General features: G+C 39.6%; 1 protein-coding gene across 1 annotated transcript in view; it reads left to right on the top strand.

Moving 5' to 3' along the window:
• The first annotated feature begins 2,351 nt into the window (after positions 1-2,351).
• LOC114054009 (sodium/potassium-transporting ATPase subunit beta-1-interacting protein 3) overlaps positions 2,352-17,374 on the top strand; it is a 777,776-nt gene continuing 762,753 nt past the window's right edge. Inside the window, exon 1 of the mRNA XM_027877099.1 lies at positions 2,352-2,486. Within this exon, the coding sequence (XP_027732900.1) occupies positions 2,433-2,486 (54 nt within the window). The 5' untranslated portion in view covers positions 2,352-2,432. The remainder of the gene's footprint in view (positions 2,487-17,374) is intronic.

Genomic DNA, 17,374 nt, shown 5'->3' on the forward strand with positions numbered 1-17,374 from the left:
GCTTTCATAGCAAGGAATGGCTTGACCCTTTCTGGCAGCAGCAATTCTCCCAGCTCCCCTTACTATGTTAAATTATTCATTGACTTGTGTCCATTTTCCTTCCTTATGGGTTCATTCCCCAAAGGAGGTGGGCTTGTTCCCTTAGCTCAGGAGAACCAGTGATCTCATCATTTTGACTGTGATGCCATAAAGACCATAAAGGATTACTGATTCCACTCCATTGGCTCCCTCCCTTCTCTACCCCCCTTCTTTTCCTGGGCAGAAAAGGAAATCAGAAAGTAAGCATCCTCTGCCCCTTCACAGTTCTTAATCATGCAGTTATTTATGAGCCCCTACAGGATGGAAAGGAAATCGTAGTGATTTTCCTTGGGAGCTAATCACTATCTTTTAAGTTTAAATTGTGGACTCTTGAAGCAAAAACGGCCCTTTTACTCAGTTAATTGGGAAAGAAATAGATCTACAGCAGAGTAATCACCATAGATTTTCAGCATCTCCCAAAAACCAACAAACAAAACCCTTATAAATGAATGAACTGCTAGAGTAGTATTTATAATTAAGGTTTCGTGTTCTGAGACTTAAAACCCTCTTTCTGTATCCTCTAATGCAAATCAGCATCAAACTGCAGGAACAGGGAGGGGTGTTTTCAAGGTTTAAGTCGAGCTCTGTCTGAAAGCCTCTGTCCTCTGCAAAGTACTAAGGAATCTGGCTCCTGTGTGGTTGCATTGAAGGTGTGTTTCAGATGCATTCAAAAAGAAAAGCTACCTGTCACTAATTCCATCCATGGCACTAAATGCCAGTGAAATCAAAAATGAAATATTAGTGAGAGCCAGTCATCTGCATTATTCTCCTACTCTGTTTCATAAAAGAGAAACAGCTAGAGATGTCTTTGCAGGGTATGTGTGTAGTTACTTCAGGTTCCGACCATCAGTTATCCAGTCCTGCTTCAGAGATAGTCTCCGTCCAAATGGATTCCATAAAGTAGCTTCCAGAAGGTGGACTCCTATATTCTTCAGCCTAATCTCTGCCTCACTCCTCATCCTACTTACACACCTTCGTTCCTCCCTCTCACGGTGATGACATCGAGGGGCTCTAGGTCAGTAAAGGCAGGCTCTCCCTATTCTCTTTCACATCTTCTAATCTGTTCTCTTCATTTTTAAAAAATGTTCAGTTTTTCTCCCTAGCCTTCCCATGCTCCCGGAGGTCCTTTTGGTCTCTTAGCTAACTCCATTCAACTTTCCCCGTGAGCCTATAGCATAGGCGCCCTCCAGGCAATCAACTGCTGAAATGTCAGTACCCATAGCAGCACCCTCCACCCTCTCCGTATCCTCTGGTCCACAGCCATTCGCTTGCTCCCTCTTTCAGGCTCTCATTCAATCCACCTTTCTGTCAGCAATCTCCCACTTCCCGACATGACTCTCTTCCCAATAAAGCAGTTACCCAAACTACCATCTTTTGCTGCTGTCCTCTCTTCTTCCCATAGATTCTTACCTACCTTGACCCGTTTCCCCTGACCGACCTCCTTCAATTTATAACTCTCCAGAGTTACCACTGCCTTCTCTCTACCCCAATGGGCAGCCGCCTAACCGATTCCCTACACATGCTCCCATCAGTTTACAGGCACATCCATCTCCCTCACAAGGCATGTATATATGGACAGAATCCCAGAGCCGGGCAGATCTATCTACTTCATCTGTTCAATTACACTCATATTCATTCACCACCACCAGTACCTACCACTATCCGCTAACACCACACACACACACACACACACACACACACACTCACACACACACCCCTAAAAATATTCTGATATTCTGAACAAGACTAGCTAGTCCTCTCTGGTTACACTGTCTTTCATTCATTCCTTCCCACCTTATCACACACACACACACACACACACACACACACACACACACACACAGAGAGAGCCCCGTCAACCCACTCCACTTACCAGACACCCACCTACTATATACCCCTCCCCTAAAAAGACATTCACCCACTCACCATCTGTAGCCTCCCTTCTCCCCCACCTCCTCCCACCCTCTGCTCCCCCTCCTCAAGAAGTAGACCTGCACAGTGGGGAGGAAGGGACCCCAGCCAGATGCTCCAGTCCTCGGGGCTGCACTGACCTCAGCTCGTTTAGTTCCAAGAAACTACAACAAAGGAGGAGAGACAGACACCCCCCCCCACCTTAGCCAAGAAACCACTGCCCCCAAGACCAGAAACAGAAAGAGGAAAAAGAAACAGAGCTTGGAGGCTGCAGAGGTGGTGGGGTCTGCCTGGAAGTAGTGAGCCTTCGCCCCAGAGTGGGCGCCAGGGCCGGAGCAGGAGCTGGGGCAGGCTTGGGGGGCTTGCATTGGAGAAGACAAGGAAAGGAGGACGCCCGCTGGAGCTTCGGAGCTTTCTTTCGGGCTCGGACGCCGCCAGTCACCATGGGATGCTGCACCGGGCGCTGCACTCTCATCTTCCTCTGTACTCTGCAGCTGGTGAGTGAGCATCAACCGACTAAGTCACCTACTTCTAGTCTCTTCCTAGGATCTCCTTTCGGCACTACCAGTTTGCCTGGCGACCCAGAGGCGCCTCGACCCTTCAAGCCCATCCTTTAGTCCCTCGAGTCCCTCTTAGGCTGAAGCGCCCAGTCCCCCAACAGCTCTCCTTTTTGCGCTGTAACTCAGGACGTTAGGAGCGAGCTTGCGAGCTAGTGTGTGTGGATTGAGTGATTGCTCTTTCTGCGGGCTCCCCGCCCCCACTGGCTCCCCCACCAGTGGCTGAACTGCCGGGAAGCCCGGGACTTGCGGCCCGTCACCCTCCGCTACAGCCTGTGAGCCAGGGCACAACCTGCATCTCCACCCCAACGTCAGGCTCCCCCACCCTCTCCCCAATGCACTTGGGAACTAGCGCTCTCTCCCTCCTGGGCGGCCACTCAGCCACTGAGCTCCCCCAGTTGTTCTGGGGATGTTGCAAGCGGCGCTGTGGCTGGTGAGTGCTTGCACCCACTCCTCTTTCAGAGCCTGAACACTGCCACCTCCTCTGTAGTGATATGAAAGTTTAGTGGCGTGTTGCGGGCTTTTCTTTTGAAAAGTAACAGTTTTGCATGGGTTGAGTAGGGGGGAGAGTAAAGTGAGGTACTATTACCCCAGATTCTGAGAGGGAGGGAGGGAGAGAGAGAGAGAGAGAGAGAGACAGACAGAGAGAGAGAGAGAGAGAGAGAGAGAGAGAGAGAGAGAGAGAGAGAGAGAGAGAGAGGGAGGAAACATTCATTATGTAACTATTGAAAGTGTGAAATGATTCTTATCAGCCTTGGGTTAAAAGATAGTTATGGAATTCTTTCAGACAGCTGAAGGAGAATTTTTCTGTGTGACTGCGTTACAGAATCCTTCTCTTCCCTTTTGTTTTGTTTTAGTTCAAATTTTACTATTCTACACAGACAGATTTACAGTTATCTTTAAAGAGAGAACAAAGTAGGCAGGGCAAGCTGTTGGGTATGGCTTGTTTGAGAAAGCAAGGCTAATGGATAGTTGAAAGATCTGGGGAAAAAAAAGAACGGCAATTTTCTTACAGCACAGAGTGAAATTATCTATCTGTCTGTCTACCTCTAAATGCTCCTTTTAGCACACAGTATCCTGGGACCTAGACTGTTTTTGCCGTGGTTTTTTTTTTTTTTTTTAGTCACTTTTCTGAGGTCAAGGTTACTGACCCTCTTTGCCAGGCATTGAACTACACACTTCTTGTGGTGATGCATGAGCCGACACACAGCACTGTCTACTGCTTTTCTTCAGTGTTTTACTATGTGTAAACAAACCAAAAAACTCAACTCAATAGATTTGTAACTAACATAATTTGGGTTGTGACTTAACTTCTTTTGCTAAAGTTCGCATATTTTTCACATGGAAAGAGATGTCAAGATGAACTTTACTGAGCAATAGCAATCCCTTGTATGGCTCATTAACTAAGGGATAAAAATAATACTGTTTTTTTTAACAGTCCTCAGTCCCATGAGTGTTTTAAAAGGTTTTCACTTTTCTACTGCTTCAGAGTGCTTTCTTGTCTCCCCCTCCCCCATTTTTGGAGACTGCAGTCTTACTTTTTGATGTGCTCTTTACTATGTATAAACAGTGCAAGGATGTTCAGAAATTTGATAGTGTGGTTCATTTTTCTTAATCTTTGGCAAAGTACCTTCTGTTGCCTGACAAATTTTAAATCAGACCTATTGAGTATAATTATTTCACTGTGAGAAAATGTTTCACTCAAACATAATTATTTCTATTTAACAGGGAAAAGGATATAAGAAAGACAAAATTTACTTTTCTCAGTAGGAGGAGGGTCCTTACTTGGAAAGCAGATAATGCAGTCAACTCTTGATTGTATGTCTTAGTGGAGAAGAGCAATGATGCGGAAAATCCATAGCAGAATAGAGTAGGAAAGTGATTTTCAGTAGAATAGAAATTTATAACTGGAAAGAGGGAATTTTGGAGATTGTCAGGTCCTAACTTTTCATCTTACAGATGAAGAAACTGAAACCAGAGATCAAATTGCTTGCTCGAGGTCATATAACTTTTTTTGGTTGTTGTTTTTCAGTGATGTCCCATTCTTCCTGACCCCATTTAAGGTTTTCTTGGCAAAGACACTACAGTGGTTTGCCATTTGCTTTTCCAGCTTGTTTTACAGATGAGAAAACTGAGGCAAACAGATTTAAGTTACTTGCCCAGGGTCACACAGTTAAAAAATGTCTCAGGCCAAATTTGAACCCAGGTCTTCATGACTGCAGGCCTGAAGTTCTATCCACTGCACCATCTAGTTGCCGGTCATTTAACTAGCAAGTGATATAACCAGGTCTAGGGAAATAGAACTCAGATATCTTGACTATGAGGTTTTTTTAGTTTTACATTACTGTGCTTCTTTTGAACTGCTAACTCTGGGATACAGTGTGGTTTAGTTTTTCTAATGCATCAGATTTATCTTCCTAAATATCCTTTAAAAAAAGATTGATAATAGAAACAGTTTGAACTCTGTGAGTACATACCATTGGAAGGGATGGGGTGGTCGTGTACAAGTGTTGAGTAGTGGTAAAAGATAATCAGACTATAATGAAAAATTTGCAGAGGAGCATTTGCCTGCTGACTATTGAGCTAACTCCAATGATTCTTAGAAAGACAGAAGAGGAGCAAGTTTTAAAAGTTAAAGAAAAAGTAAAAAAACATTTTAAACTCAAATGCTACTCAACCCATACCAACAATACTTGGGAGCCCAATGGATCAGACTAGGTAGTCATGATCTCATTCACTCCAGGTCTCAACCTAAGTATAATTGTCAAAAGGTTACACTTCTTTGGATATCTTATGAGCATGAAGACATATCTACATGGTTAACTTTATGGGAATGATTACTTTGAAGAAATGAAGAAAAATTGTGAATAAATCCAGTTTTTCTCATTTCATCCACTCTATTGAAAACTGCCACCAACCATTTCACAACTTTCAGTATTTTTAGATCAAACCATTTAACAACTTCTAAACATATAATCCTTTTGATATGTACATCTCCTTTGGGGGCACATTTTATAATGTCCTTAGTTTACTGTCAAATATAGGTAATATGTTGGTTAATTTCTTTTTCGGCTAGGCAATGGGGTTAAGTGACTTGCCAAGGGTCACACAGCTAGTTAAGTGTTATGTGTCTGAGGCCAGATTTGAACTCAGGTCTTCCTGACTCCAAGGCCTGTGCTCTATCCACTGCACCACCTAGATGCCCCAAAATATAGGTAATGTAGAAATTTGTTTTAAAACATACAGAAATATACTTAAAGTACAGTGTCTGGCACAAATTTGGTGCTTAATAGATACTTGTTGAACGATATTTTTATGCAACAAGTAAGAAAAATGCTGCCCATATCACACATATTTTAAGTAAAAATCCAGTCAGCAGAGCCAGGTGTTCCGAAGGGTCTTGGTGGCAGTGTTGTTAAATTTATATTCATGTGAGTTGTCACCACAGGGGGGTGTCTAACATGGAAGAGGTCACAGTTATAAAACATGTCAGGCAGAACTTGGTGCTTGGACATTGTTATCACTAAGGAAGATTTATTGAACTTCTAATCCATTTTTTGAGAGGTGAACATTATTACTGAGGATAGGCAATGTTTAAGTTAGAAGGCGGAAACACAAAATACTTTAAGAAAATCAATTTGGAGTGACAAACAAAAATGATTCAAGTACATCAAATGCCCTTATACAAATAAAGAGATGATACTCTTTTATTCAACAAATAAAAGCAAACCTCTCCAATCAAAAGGGAAAGTGATGCTCTCCCCATCCACCCTCTACACACGAAGCAAACCATCTATTTTTACTTTCTCTTCATGCCACACATGGAACAATTTGCAAACAACCTTTCCTCTTGCATAATATTGGAATAACATGATCAGGATGTGCATGGAGAGGTCTGGATAACTGTAACTGCAATAGCAGTTTTTTTTTTGCCTGAAACCTATGGAATATAGTGCTCACCTCTTCCTGGATGTTTGCCAGCTCACGAAGCAACAAGAAAGCTTTGTGCTCTGAAGGGAACATTTCTTTTACTATGTAGATTTACTGATATTTTTCACCTGAAAGCATTTGGTTTTCCAATGGATCTTGTTTCTCCTCTTTTGTGTGATAGTAATCTGGCATACCTGATAGAGTACTGAACTTAAGAGTCAGGAAGGTCTGGGTGTGAATCCCAGGAACTGGAGGTCACAGAGGACAACAGAAAGAGTATTGACTCTAAAGTCAGAGGGCCTGGGTTTAAATTCTACCTCTGACAGAACCTGTGTGACTTTGGATGGTTTCTTAAGCTTCCTGAGCCTCAGTTTCCTCAACTGTTAAATGAGGAGGTTATATACTATGTAGCTTCTGAGGTACCTTCCAACTCTAGATTTCTGATCTCTGTGATCCCTGCGTTCCTGCAGTGTCACCTTGAGTAAGCCACTTAACCTCCGTGAGCCTCAGTTTCCTCAAGTGTAAATCAGGGGATTGGACTTAGATGTTGCTTGAAGTCCCTTCTAGCTCTAAATCTATGTTTCTTATGAGTGTGCCAGCTTTGTGACTTCTAGAAAGTCATTTCATTCCTATGAACCTTACTTTCTGCACCTGTAAAATGGGGATTATAATAGTACCTATGCCACAGGGCTGTTGTGAGGATTCCATTGAGATAATGTATATAAATATTTTGCAGACCTTAAGATGTCATATACATGTTATGTTTTTAATTCATTTACTCTTCTTATATGCAAACCCTAGGAATTATTTTAAAGATAATAAACAAGTTTATGGCTCTGGAAATTATAAGCATGATAAAGTATAATGCTTCCAAGTGTACTTGATATCAAAATCCTTATTCTAGACTTTCCAGATATGCCATGTTTCCAGATATGATAAACTCAGCTTTGCATCTTTCTTGATGTATTAAATATGGACTTAGCTTATAGAATATTGAATTCTGATGGAATTTTGTTTGTCCCATGGTACTTACAGTCTGTCTTTCATGATACTGATTCTATTTATCTCCTCTACTAGATGGTAAGTTCCTAGAAGTCAGGGACTATATCTTAGACATCTTTGTATCTCAATCCTTACCAAAGGGCCTTCCTTTCACATAGCTCAATGAATATTTTATTGATTGAATGAATATTACTTTAGAAAAATATTATAACTACTACTAATAAAAAAGTAACCCATAATCCATTTGTGATTATATTGTAAAAGATTTGTCCTGTAATGTTGAAATCAATATTGCCATTTACATATATAACTTGATGAGTCTTTATAATCTGAACCATCAGATTCTGAACCATCTGTTCTGATGGTTCTGAACCATCAAAAGTGCCATGGGATGTGCTTTCTGTATATAATAATAACTTTGATGGTAATAATAATAATAATAGCAATAACAACAATAGCATTAATATAATGCTTTAAGGTTCGCAAAGCGCTTTACAAATATTATGTCATTTTATCCTCACAACAACCCTGAGAAGTAGGTGTTGTTATTATCTACATTTTATAGATGAAGAAACTGAGGCAAAGAGAGGCTGAAGGATTTGTCTGGAATCACAGAGCAAGTGTCTGAACTCTGGTCTTCCTGACTCCAGCAATCTATCCACTGTGCCACATAGCTGAAAGGAAAGCGTTTCCAGGAATGTATTAATTAATAAACACATTTTATTAATCATTTCATGAAGTGATAAGCAATCATTTAAATTAATTCATTTCTGACACATACTGGCTGTATAACTTCCTCATAACCCATGCATAAGTTATGGAATAGTCACTGATATGCATTGGTGGGAGTTCCTTTACCAGATGCTATCCACATTGATGAAATTCTAGTTTTGGATCAAAAACCCAAAACAGAAAGAACTATACTCATGAAAATTTGGTTAGAAAAGCAACCTAACACTCTTCAGAAATATTTCAGTGGTAATGGTTGAAAAAAACTGGGCCATGAACTGGCATCCCCAGGGTGATGGGGAGATTAGATATCCAAGTGGAGAAATAAGGCTTATCCAGGCAAGTTAGAATTCTATAGATTTGGCTGATGCCTGTAGATAATAACAGTGGCCTCGCTCAGGACTTTGTAAGGGAAATTTGTTTGTCATTATGATGAAAGAAAGCAGGTCTGTTGTCATTCTCATCATCATTATCTTCATCATCATCATCATCATCATTGTCATCATTGTCATAATTATCACTAGCCTTTACAAAGCACTTTAAGATTTGCAAAATGCTCTATGTGTGTCTAATTTATGCTCCCAACAACCTTGAGGTAGGTACTATTATTATCTTTATTTTACAGATGAGGAAACCAAGGCAAACAAAGGTTAAATGACTTGTCTAAGGTCACAGAGCTCATAAATTTCTAAGACTAGAACTGAGCTCATATCTTCCTGCCTCCAGGACTAGGTCTCTATCCAGTGTATCACTTAGCTGCCTCAATGTAGACATGTAAACTACGGAAGAACCTGGGAATATAGCTAGAGCAGGGAGAGGAGACAGATTCAAAGTGACTAAAATAGTTAATGTTAGTTACTACTTTCTTCTACTACTGTGCCTACCTACACTCTGAAAGGATACACGTCTCAATCAGTACTAATCATTCCTCTCCCCTGCCCCACCCCTACTAGTAAGCATGCTGGTGAATTGTATTCTTACCAGAGGCAGGTCCTACCAGTTCCTGAGCCTGAGAACCCTCCTGTGTTGTCTGGGTGGAGCTGTGTGCAGCCTTACAGGCTTTAGTAGTAAGGGAAGAGGTTAACTGTGGGTCACTGTTCCACAGCTGCTCTATTCATTAATGTAACACTAAAGAGAGAGAGTGTGTGTATCTCAGCTCCATGGCCACTCTGAAATAATGTCCCAGGGTAGACAAAAGAGTGGGAGTCTAAGTTGCAAGCTGTGGGGATCAGAGATCAGAGGAGGTCAACAAAATATTAGGTCAACAAAAAAGGGAGAAGCAAATAGGATATAAGAATCAAAGAGGAATCCAGGGGCAGCCAGATGACATGTCCAAGCCAAATTACAAACTGATAGCAATATGGGAATGAAGCATTTTGGTGGCCAGAATACCCTACTCAGCCCTAACCCCTTAGTTACTGCTGGCTTAGAGGCCAGATACTTTTTCTTTGGCTTATACAGCCCTTCAGAACCTGACCTCTCCCCATCATTCCAGTCTTTTTCCTCCCTCCACTCCATGCACCCTGCCACCCGGAGCCACTGACCTCCTTGTTGCTGCTTACACAAGACAGAATCTCCATCTCCCAACTCCTGCTGTTTTTACTAGCTGTCCCCCATGCCTGGAATTCTCTCTTTCCTTTCTTTGTTTTATGGTTTTCCTCATTTCTTTTAAGTCTCAGCTCAAGTTCTATCTTCCATAAAAAGTCTTTTCAGACTCTCCTTAATCTTAATGCCTTCCCTTTCAGACTACCCCTATTTTATCCTAGATAGAGCTTGTTTGTGTGAAGTTCTTTGCATGTTGCTTTCCTCATTAGACTCTGAGCTCCTCAAGAGTAGGGCCTGGTTTTTCCCTTTCTTTATACCCATTTAGGACTTAGCTCTTAGTATAGTGCCTGGAACATAGTATGTACCTAAAAATATTTGTTGACTTGATTTGTTTTATAGGCTACGAAGGAGACCCAGAGATAAGTCTTTAAGTTTTCTTCCCACTTTGAATCTATGATTTATTCAAGGATATCAAATAACCCTTAAATCAATGCTCAAATGCTTTTACTCAGAAAAGCTCATTCCTTAAACATTTCAGTTTTTAGATTTTTCCTATATATTTATTTCTATTTATTTAGAATTAACAATCCTTAACAATGTTGTGCTCTGCATGGTGTGGTGTTAGTAACTATGGCATTGTACTATGTTAGTACAAAAGTTGATGCTGTTGTTAAGTCATTTGAGGGTATATGCTTTTGATGTGTAAATGAAATGCTTGTTATTCTTAATGGGAAATTATATTTGTACAGTAAGCAGAAAAAAATATTCAAGATTTGTAGACTTTGCTCCTAAAACATCCTTCTTCAATCCTTAATTCTGAAAACTTCAAAAATTAAGACATAAACATCATCAATGAAGTTGAGCTTCTGAACATTTTATACTACAGTTCACAAGATAGAACCTAAGAGTTAAGATTACATATAAAGACTAATTTACCAATTGAGGATACTCTTAAATATTTGTTGGCAAAAGTTACTGAAAAATAATCTGAAATGTTGTTGTTGTTTTTTCTGGAGGTCATTATAAACACTATGGATTTGCTTGGGATGGAGCAAATATAGTGACCCAGAATGTGACTGCAGTGCTGGCTGATATTCCAGAATGTGGTTAGGGGAGGCAGCCTACATTGGTCGTGGTCAATAAGTCCAAGAAGGTCACGTGGTTGGAGGAAAATGACTGGTATTGAGGGTAGCCAGAGTCAGTTAGTCAAGGTCCAAGACAGGTCCAAGGCAGAGAGACAGAAGGCTCAGGTTCACTGGATCAAGGAAACTTTATGCAGTCGATCTAGTACCCAATGTAACTCCATGGTAAAGTGACATTGCTGTGGCAGCTTCTGAGAGTGTATTGAGACTCATACCCCAAGGCCTGCTTATTTCACTCTACTCTCCCTCTATTAAAGAGCAACCTACCTCCTAGATGGGCTATTTATTGTCATTGGACTATCAACTTCTTGAGAAGAGGAACTGTCCTTTTTTTTTTTTCATTTTTATATCCCTACTGCATGTATAGGAAACTCCCAGGTGGGGACACTCCCTTTACTAATGTAGATCAGCACTTATTTCTGCACCTTATAGGTTAAATGACTTGCCGTAACTTTAGTTTCCATATGCATCCTCAGTGGTTAGCACAGAGTCTGACACAAAGTAAGCAAATAATAAATGTTTTTTTTTCATTTCTTGCTTATATCACATATACTCCCTATGGAGTCAGAGAATCATCCTCATCTCTTATGAAGAACTTTGTATTTTTAAACCTGGTCCTAGCACAATGGCTGGTATACAACAGATGCTTAATAAATACTTGGTAATTAATTGATTGCATCAAAAAGAAATAAATCCTAGCTGGAGCCTTCATGGGGATACTGATGCATTTGATTTGGTCCATGGGTCCTATCTTTATCTTCACAAAATTGTTCAGTCTTTGGGGCCTTCTCTCTAGATAAGGGAGATTCAATAGAGTAAAGCCTGAGTCGTAGAATATAAGCTTCTTGAGTGGCTCACTTATATTTATATCCCAGTATCTAGATCAGCACCTGGCATAGTTTGTGTTTGAATTGTTTGAATGCTAGATAATGGAAAGTTCCTTCAAGTTCTGACTCTACAGTTTTAGTCAAGGATATCTTAGGGGGAAAGAGAATAGATACTTATTAAGTACTTACTATGTGCCAGGCACTGTGCTAAATGCTTTACAAATATCATCTGATATTATCTGATCTGATCTGATATTATTTGATCCTCACAACAATCAAGAGGTACACACTATTATTATCTCCATTATATAGTAGAAGAAACTGAGGCAGACAGAGGTTAAGTGACATGCCTAGGGTCACACAGGTAGTCAATGTCTGAGGCTGGATTTGAATTCAAGTCTTCTTAATTCTAGGACCAGTGCTCTATCCATTGCACCACTTAACTGAATATGATTGTACAGAAAGTGGCGTGGAACTTGTAATGCCTAGCAAAGATATCCTAAATTTCATCTACTGAGTTCCCACTCAAATGACTCTGAAGTCAATTGGTGAGGTGGAAATAACTGACTAGCCCATCATAATAGCATTATTGTAGGTTTGTAATCCTATAACTAACAATCTGAGCTTCTGACAGTAACTGTGTGACAATGGTGAGACATTAAATCTCACAGAGCCTCATTTCCTTATCTGTAAAACAGATAAAACTGAATACTTTTTGCATATACTTATGTTTTTGTATGTTCTTATGTATAGACATTTTGTGTTTCCCAATAGAATCTAAACTTTGATGACCTTGGTTGTCCTAGTGCAGCACTTAGTAGGTACATAATAAATGATTCTTGATTGATTACACAATCTACTTCACATGTACTTTGTAATCCTGAAAGTTCTATATAAATGCTAGCTATTATTATATACTTCATTTTTTTTTCAACAGTATACCTATCTTTTTAAGTTCTGGGCTCTGAGTATAGTTGGAACAAATGAACCTTATTGTAAAGGACAATAATCATGATAATAACAGATTTAGAAATTGTGCCATAGGATCATAAATGTAGAGCTGGCAGTGATTTTAGCAATCAACTAGGCCCATCTCCTCATTTTATAAATGAAGAGACAGGCTCAGAAAGGACAAGTAACTTGTCAAAGGTCACACAGGTAATATATGGCACAGTTAGAATCTGAACATGAGTCCCCTGGCTTCAAATCGAGCATTCTTGCTATTGTATGCTGGTAAGAAACTTGAGGAGGGAAGGACATAGTCAGTGATTGTCAAATATTTTAAAATCTATCAAATAGAAAAAGGGATAGAGTTATTTTGCTTGAGAGAGCAGAAGTAGGGACAATAGGTGGAAATTACAAGGGGAGGAGAAATTTTGATTCAATATAAAAAGTTATGATTGAGCTATTCAAAAATAGAATTGGCTGCTCCAAGAAGGAGCAGAATGACTACGTGAATTGGGTGTACATTAGATGGGAGGTTGTACCAGATGACTTTTGAGGTCCTTTCCAACTCCAAATATCTATGGGTTTGAGGAGAGGGAACAAGAGTTTATTAACATCTATTTTATTCCAGGAACTCTGCTAAGCAAAATAATAATAATGATAATAACTATAATAATAATAGCTAACATTTACATAGCACTTACTATGTTCTGGGTATTGTGCTAAGTACTTTACAATTATTATTTAATTTGATCCCCACAACAACTTTGGAGGTAGGTGCTATTATTATTTTCATTTTACAAATGAGGAAACTGAGGTGGTCAGAGGTAAAGAGACTTGCTCAAGGTCACACAGCTAGTAAATGTCTGAGGATGGATTTAAATTCTGGTCTTCCTGATTCCAGGCATAATATTCTTATGTACTGTTGCTTTTAGCTAAAGAATAGACTAACAAATAAAAAAATACATTATGTGTAATGTGCCTTTAAAAGCACTGTATAAGCATTAGCTATTATTATTTGAAATAATAACAATAATTTATGCCTTCTGTCCAATCCTTTCATCTATATTCATGCCTTTATTAAGGGCTTACTAATTTCCAAGCACTATGCTAAGCACTGGGGATAAAAAGAAATGCAAAACATGGATCTCTGCTTTGAGGGAACTGACATTGTAATGGGGGAGACAACACACAGAAAATTATGTATGTACAAAATGTGTTCAGTGCAAATGGAAGGTAATTTTAGAGGGAAAGCAATGAGGTAGAAGCAATGAGGGAGGAAGGGAGAGCCAGGAAAACCTTCTACAGAAGGTAGTTTCAGATTTGATCTGAATCTTGAAGGAAGGTAAGAAAGCAGGAGGCAGAAGTGAAGAGAGAGAGCATTCAGGAAATGGGGTTCAGACAATTCAAAGATAAAGAGTAGAGAGCTAGAGTGTAAGATGTAAAAAAATAAGTAGGGCAGTGTCACTGGATCATAAAGTATGTGGATGAGAGTAAAAAAAAATGTCAAAAGACTGGGAACATAGGAAGGGGACAGGTTGAAGAGCTTAGATGACAAAGTACTTTACATTTGATCCTGAAGGTAATAGGAAGCCATTGGGTTTTATTGAGGGAGGTGAGTAACATGGTCAGACCTATGTTTTAAGAAAATCACTTTAGCTTTTGAGTGAGCAGCTAGGTGGTGAAGTGGATAGAACATGACCTGAAGTCATGAAAACCCGAATTCAGATCTGGTCTCAGACACTAAGTAGCTATATGACCCTGGGCAAATTGCTTAACCCTGATCTGCTTTAATTTCTCATCTGTAAAATGACCTGGAGAAATAAATGGCAAACCACTCCAGTATATTTGCCAAGAAAACCCCATATAGGGTCACCAAGATGGGACATAGCTGAACAACAACAACAACAATTGGGAGATAGATTGGAGTGGGGAGAGATCTGAGGCAGGCAGACCAATCAGGAGGTTATTGCAGTAATCCAGGTGAGGTGAAGAGGGGCAGCACCAATGTGGCAGCTAGGTGAGTGGAGAGAAGAGAGATGGTGTGAAGGTAGACATGACAAGGTTTGTCAACACAAGGATATGTGAGATGAGTGTGAGTGAATAATTCAGTATGATAATGAGGGTGTGATGCTGAGGGTCTGGGAGGATAGTGGTGCCCTAGACAGCAGTAGGAAAGTTAAGAAGAGAGGAGAATTTGGGAGAAGAGGTAAGATCAAGAGTTCTCTATTGTGGTTTTAAAAATACCAGATTTGGAGTTAGAGAACTTGTACTGGAATACAAGCTTTGTTACTTCCTTTGTTACCTTAGGCAAGTCACGTCATATCTGTGCCTTAATTTCCACATCTATAAAGTGGATTAGAGTAGATCATCTCTAATGTCCTTTAATCTCTAAATCTTAAGATTTCCAACTTCTGACTGGATTCCACCATTTGTATGTTCCATCAGCACTCAGCATATTTAAAACTGATCTCATATTCTCTTAATTAGCTCCCTTTTCAACCTTCTCGGTTCTTATAAATGGCATCATCATTTTTTTGTCAACCAGATCAGAAACCTTGGAGTTAGCTCTGACTCATCTTTCTCCTTCTCCTTCTTCAATATCTAGTAAGCCATTACTTTCTGTCCACTTTGGCATGTCTCTTGTATCTGTCCCTTTAAAAAATGCACTGACATTGTTTTATATTTAGATAATTGCCAGTTTTCCAGCTCTGAGCTTCTGCCTACTAGGAAGCTAGTATGCTTGCCTCCTAATTGAATTCCTTGAGTAGAGGAAGTTCCTTTTCCTCCTCCTCCTCCTCCTCCTTCTCCTCCCCCTCCTCCTCCTTTTCCTCTGCCTTCTCCTTCTCTTCTTCCTCCTATCCATCCAGAATTGCTTATTGAACTTTCTTAAATACTACTTTGGTCAGTTCAATTCAACAAATGTTTATTAAACACCCATTACATTCAAGGCACTGGAAATACGAAGATAAAAACAAAGTTTTCCTTGATCACAGGGAGCTCACATTCTCATGGAAATATTTTACCCAGATTAGTAGAGTACAAAGAAAACTGAAAGAGGAGAGAACAGTAATAACTGGGGAATCAGGGATGGCTTCACAGAGAAGGTGGCACCTCAATTGGACTTTGAAGGAAGGCAAGGATTATAAATGGCAATGATGAAGAAGGAATTCATGTAAGGAATTAGAGTAGCCTGTGCAAACCTGTGGAAGTGAGCAATGGATTGTTTAACTGAGGGAAAAAAATAGTAGTCCAATTTGACTAGATATGAAGGGATTATCAGTCAATCAACAGATACTTTTGAAGGGCTTATCATATGCCAGGTACTCAGCTATGCCTTGGGAATACAAAGACAAACACTGAAGAGTCCTTGCTCTCAAGAAGCTTATATCATATCAGGGAGGTAAGATATGCACACGTACGTAGGAATAGAATAAATGTAAAAAAAGAGTTGTTTATGGAAGGGAGGAACTAGAAGTTGGAGGGGGCATCAGGAAAGATCTCATGCAGAACAGTGGTTCCTAACATTTTATGTTTCATGGACCGTTTGTCAGTCTGAAGAAATCCTATTGGTCCCTTCTCAGAATAATGTTTTAAAACAAAATAAAATACATAGGATTACAAAGAGCTAATTATATTGAAATGAAGTTGTCATAATATTTTTTATGAAGTTTACATATCCCCAGATTATGAATCCCTGAAGCAGAAGGTGGTGCTTGGGATGAACAAAGTGAGGGATTTTATGAGTTGAGGTGAGGTGTGAGTATATTCCAGGTAGAGGATGACAATAAAAAGGATTGGAGAGGGGATGCCATTTATGAGGCATACCAAGAAGGACATTATGGCTGGATTGGAGAGTGCAAGAAGGAAACTAATATATATAATGCAGCTCACAAGGTAGGTTGGAGCCAGGTTGTACTAGGCTTTTAAAATCAGACAGGGCTATTTATGTTTTATCCTTGAGGGAATTGGGACTGCTGAAGATTGAGTAGGGAAGTGACATGTTTAAGGTTGGAAAGGTAAAGAAGAACATAGAATTGAATATTAAAGTTGGAAAGGACATGAAAGACCATCTTGCTTAACCCTCTTATTTTACAGATGAAGAAACTGAGAATTGTAAGGTGGTGACAGTTAGGTGGCACAGTAGATAAGAGTACTGGGCTTGGAGTCAGAAAGATTTGAGTTCAAACCTTGCCTCAGACACTTATACTTAACAAGCTACCTTATTTGTAAAATAGGGACACTAATAACACCTACCTCCCAAGATGGTTAGGAGGATTAGATGACATAACTTTAATGTGAAATGCTTTGCAAAAGTGCTGTAGAAATGCTAGCCAGGCTGTATTTGTACCCAGCTCCTCTGATTCCCAAACTAGTCATCTTTAGTGTTCTTTTTTGGGGGTAGGGTGGGTTGGGTTAGGAAAGGTTGCTATCCATTCATTCATTTATCCATTCATTCACACACATATGTATGTATATGTACATATATATACATATATGATTAACTTAAACATCAATAATATGCAAAAAGAAAAGGAGAATTTTAGATAAATCCATGAATTTCTGTTATGCATACCTTATTTTTTGGTAAAGTACATGTTAAATTTTACACAATAATGCCAACATTGCCCTGCTTGTTTCTGTCTCCTGAATTTTTCTTTCATTTGTGTTTTATAAAGTTTCATTGATTCTCTTTTCATTTTACTCT

Source organism: Vombatus ursinus, unplaced genomic scaffold, assembly GCF_900497805.2.
Source record: "Vombatus ursinus unplaced genomic scaffold, bare-nosed wombat genome assembly UNPS02014812.1, whole genome shotgun sequence".
In the NCBI taxonomy this organism is placed as follows: domain Eukaryota; kingdom Metazoa; phylum Chordata; class Mammalia; order Diprotodontia; family Vombatidae; genus Vombatus; species Vombatus ursinus.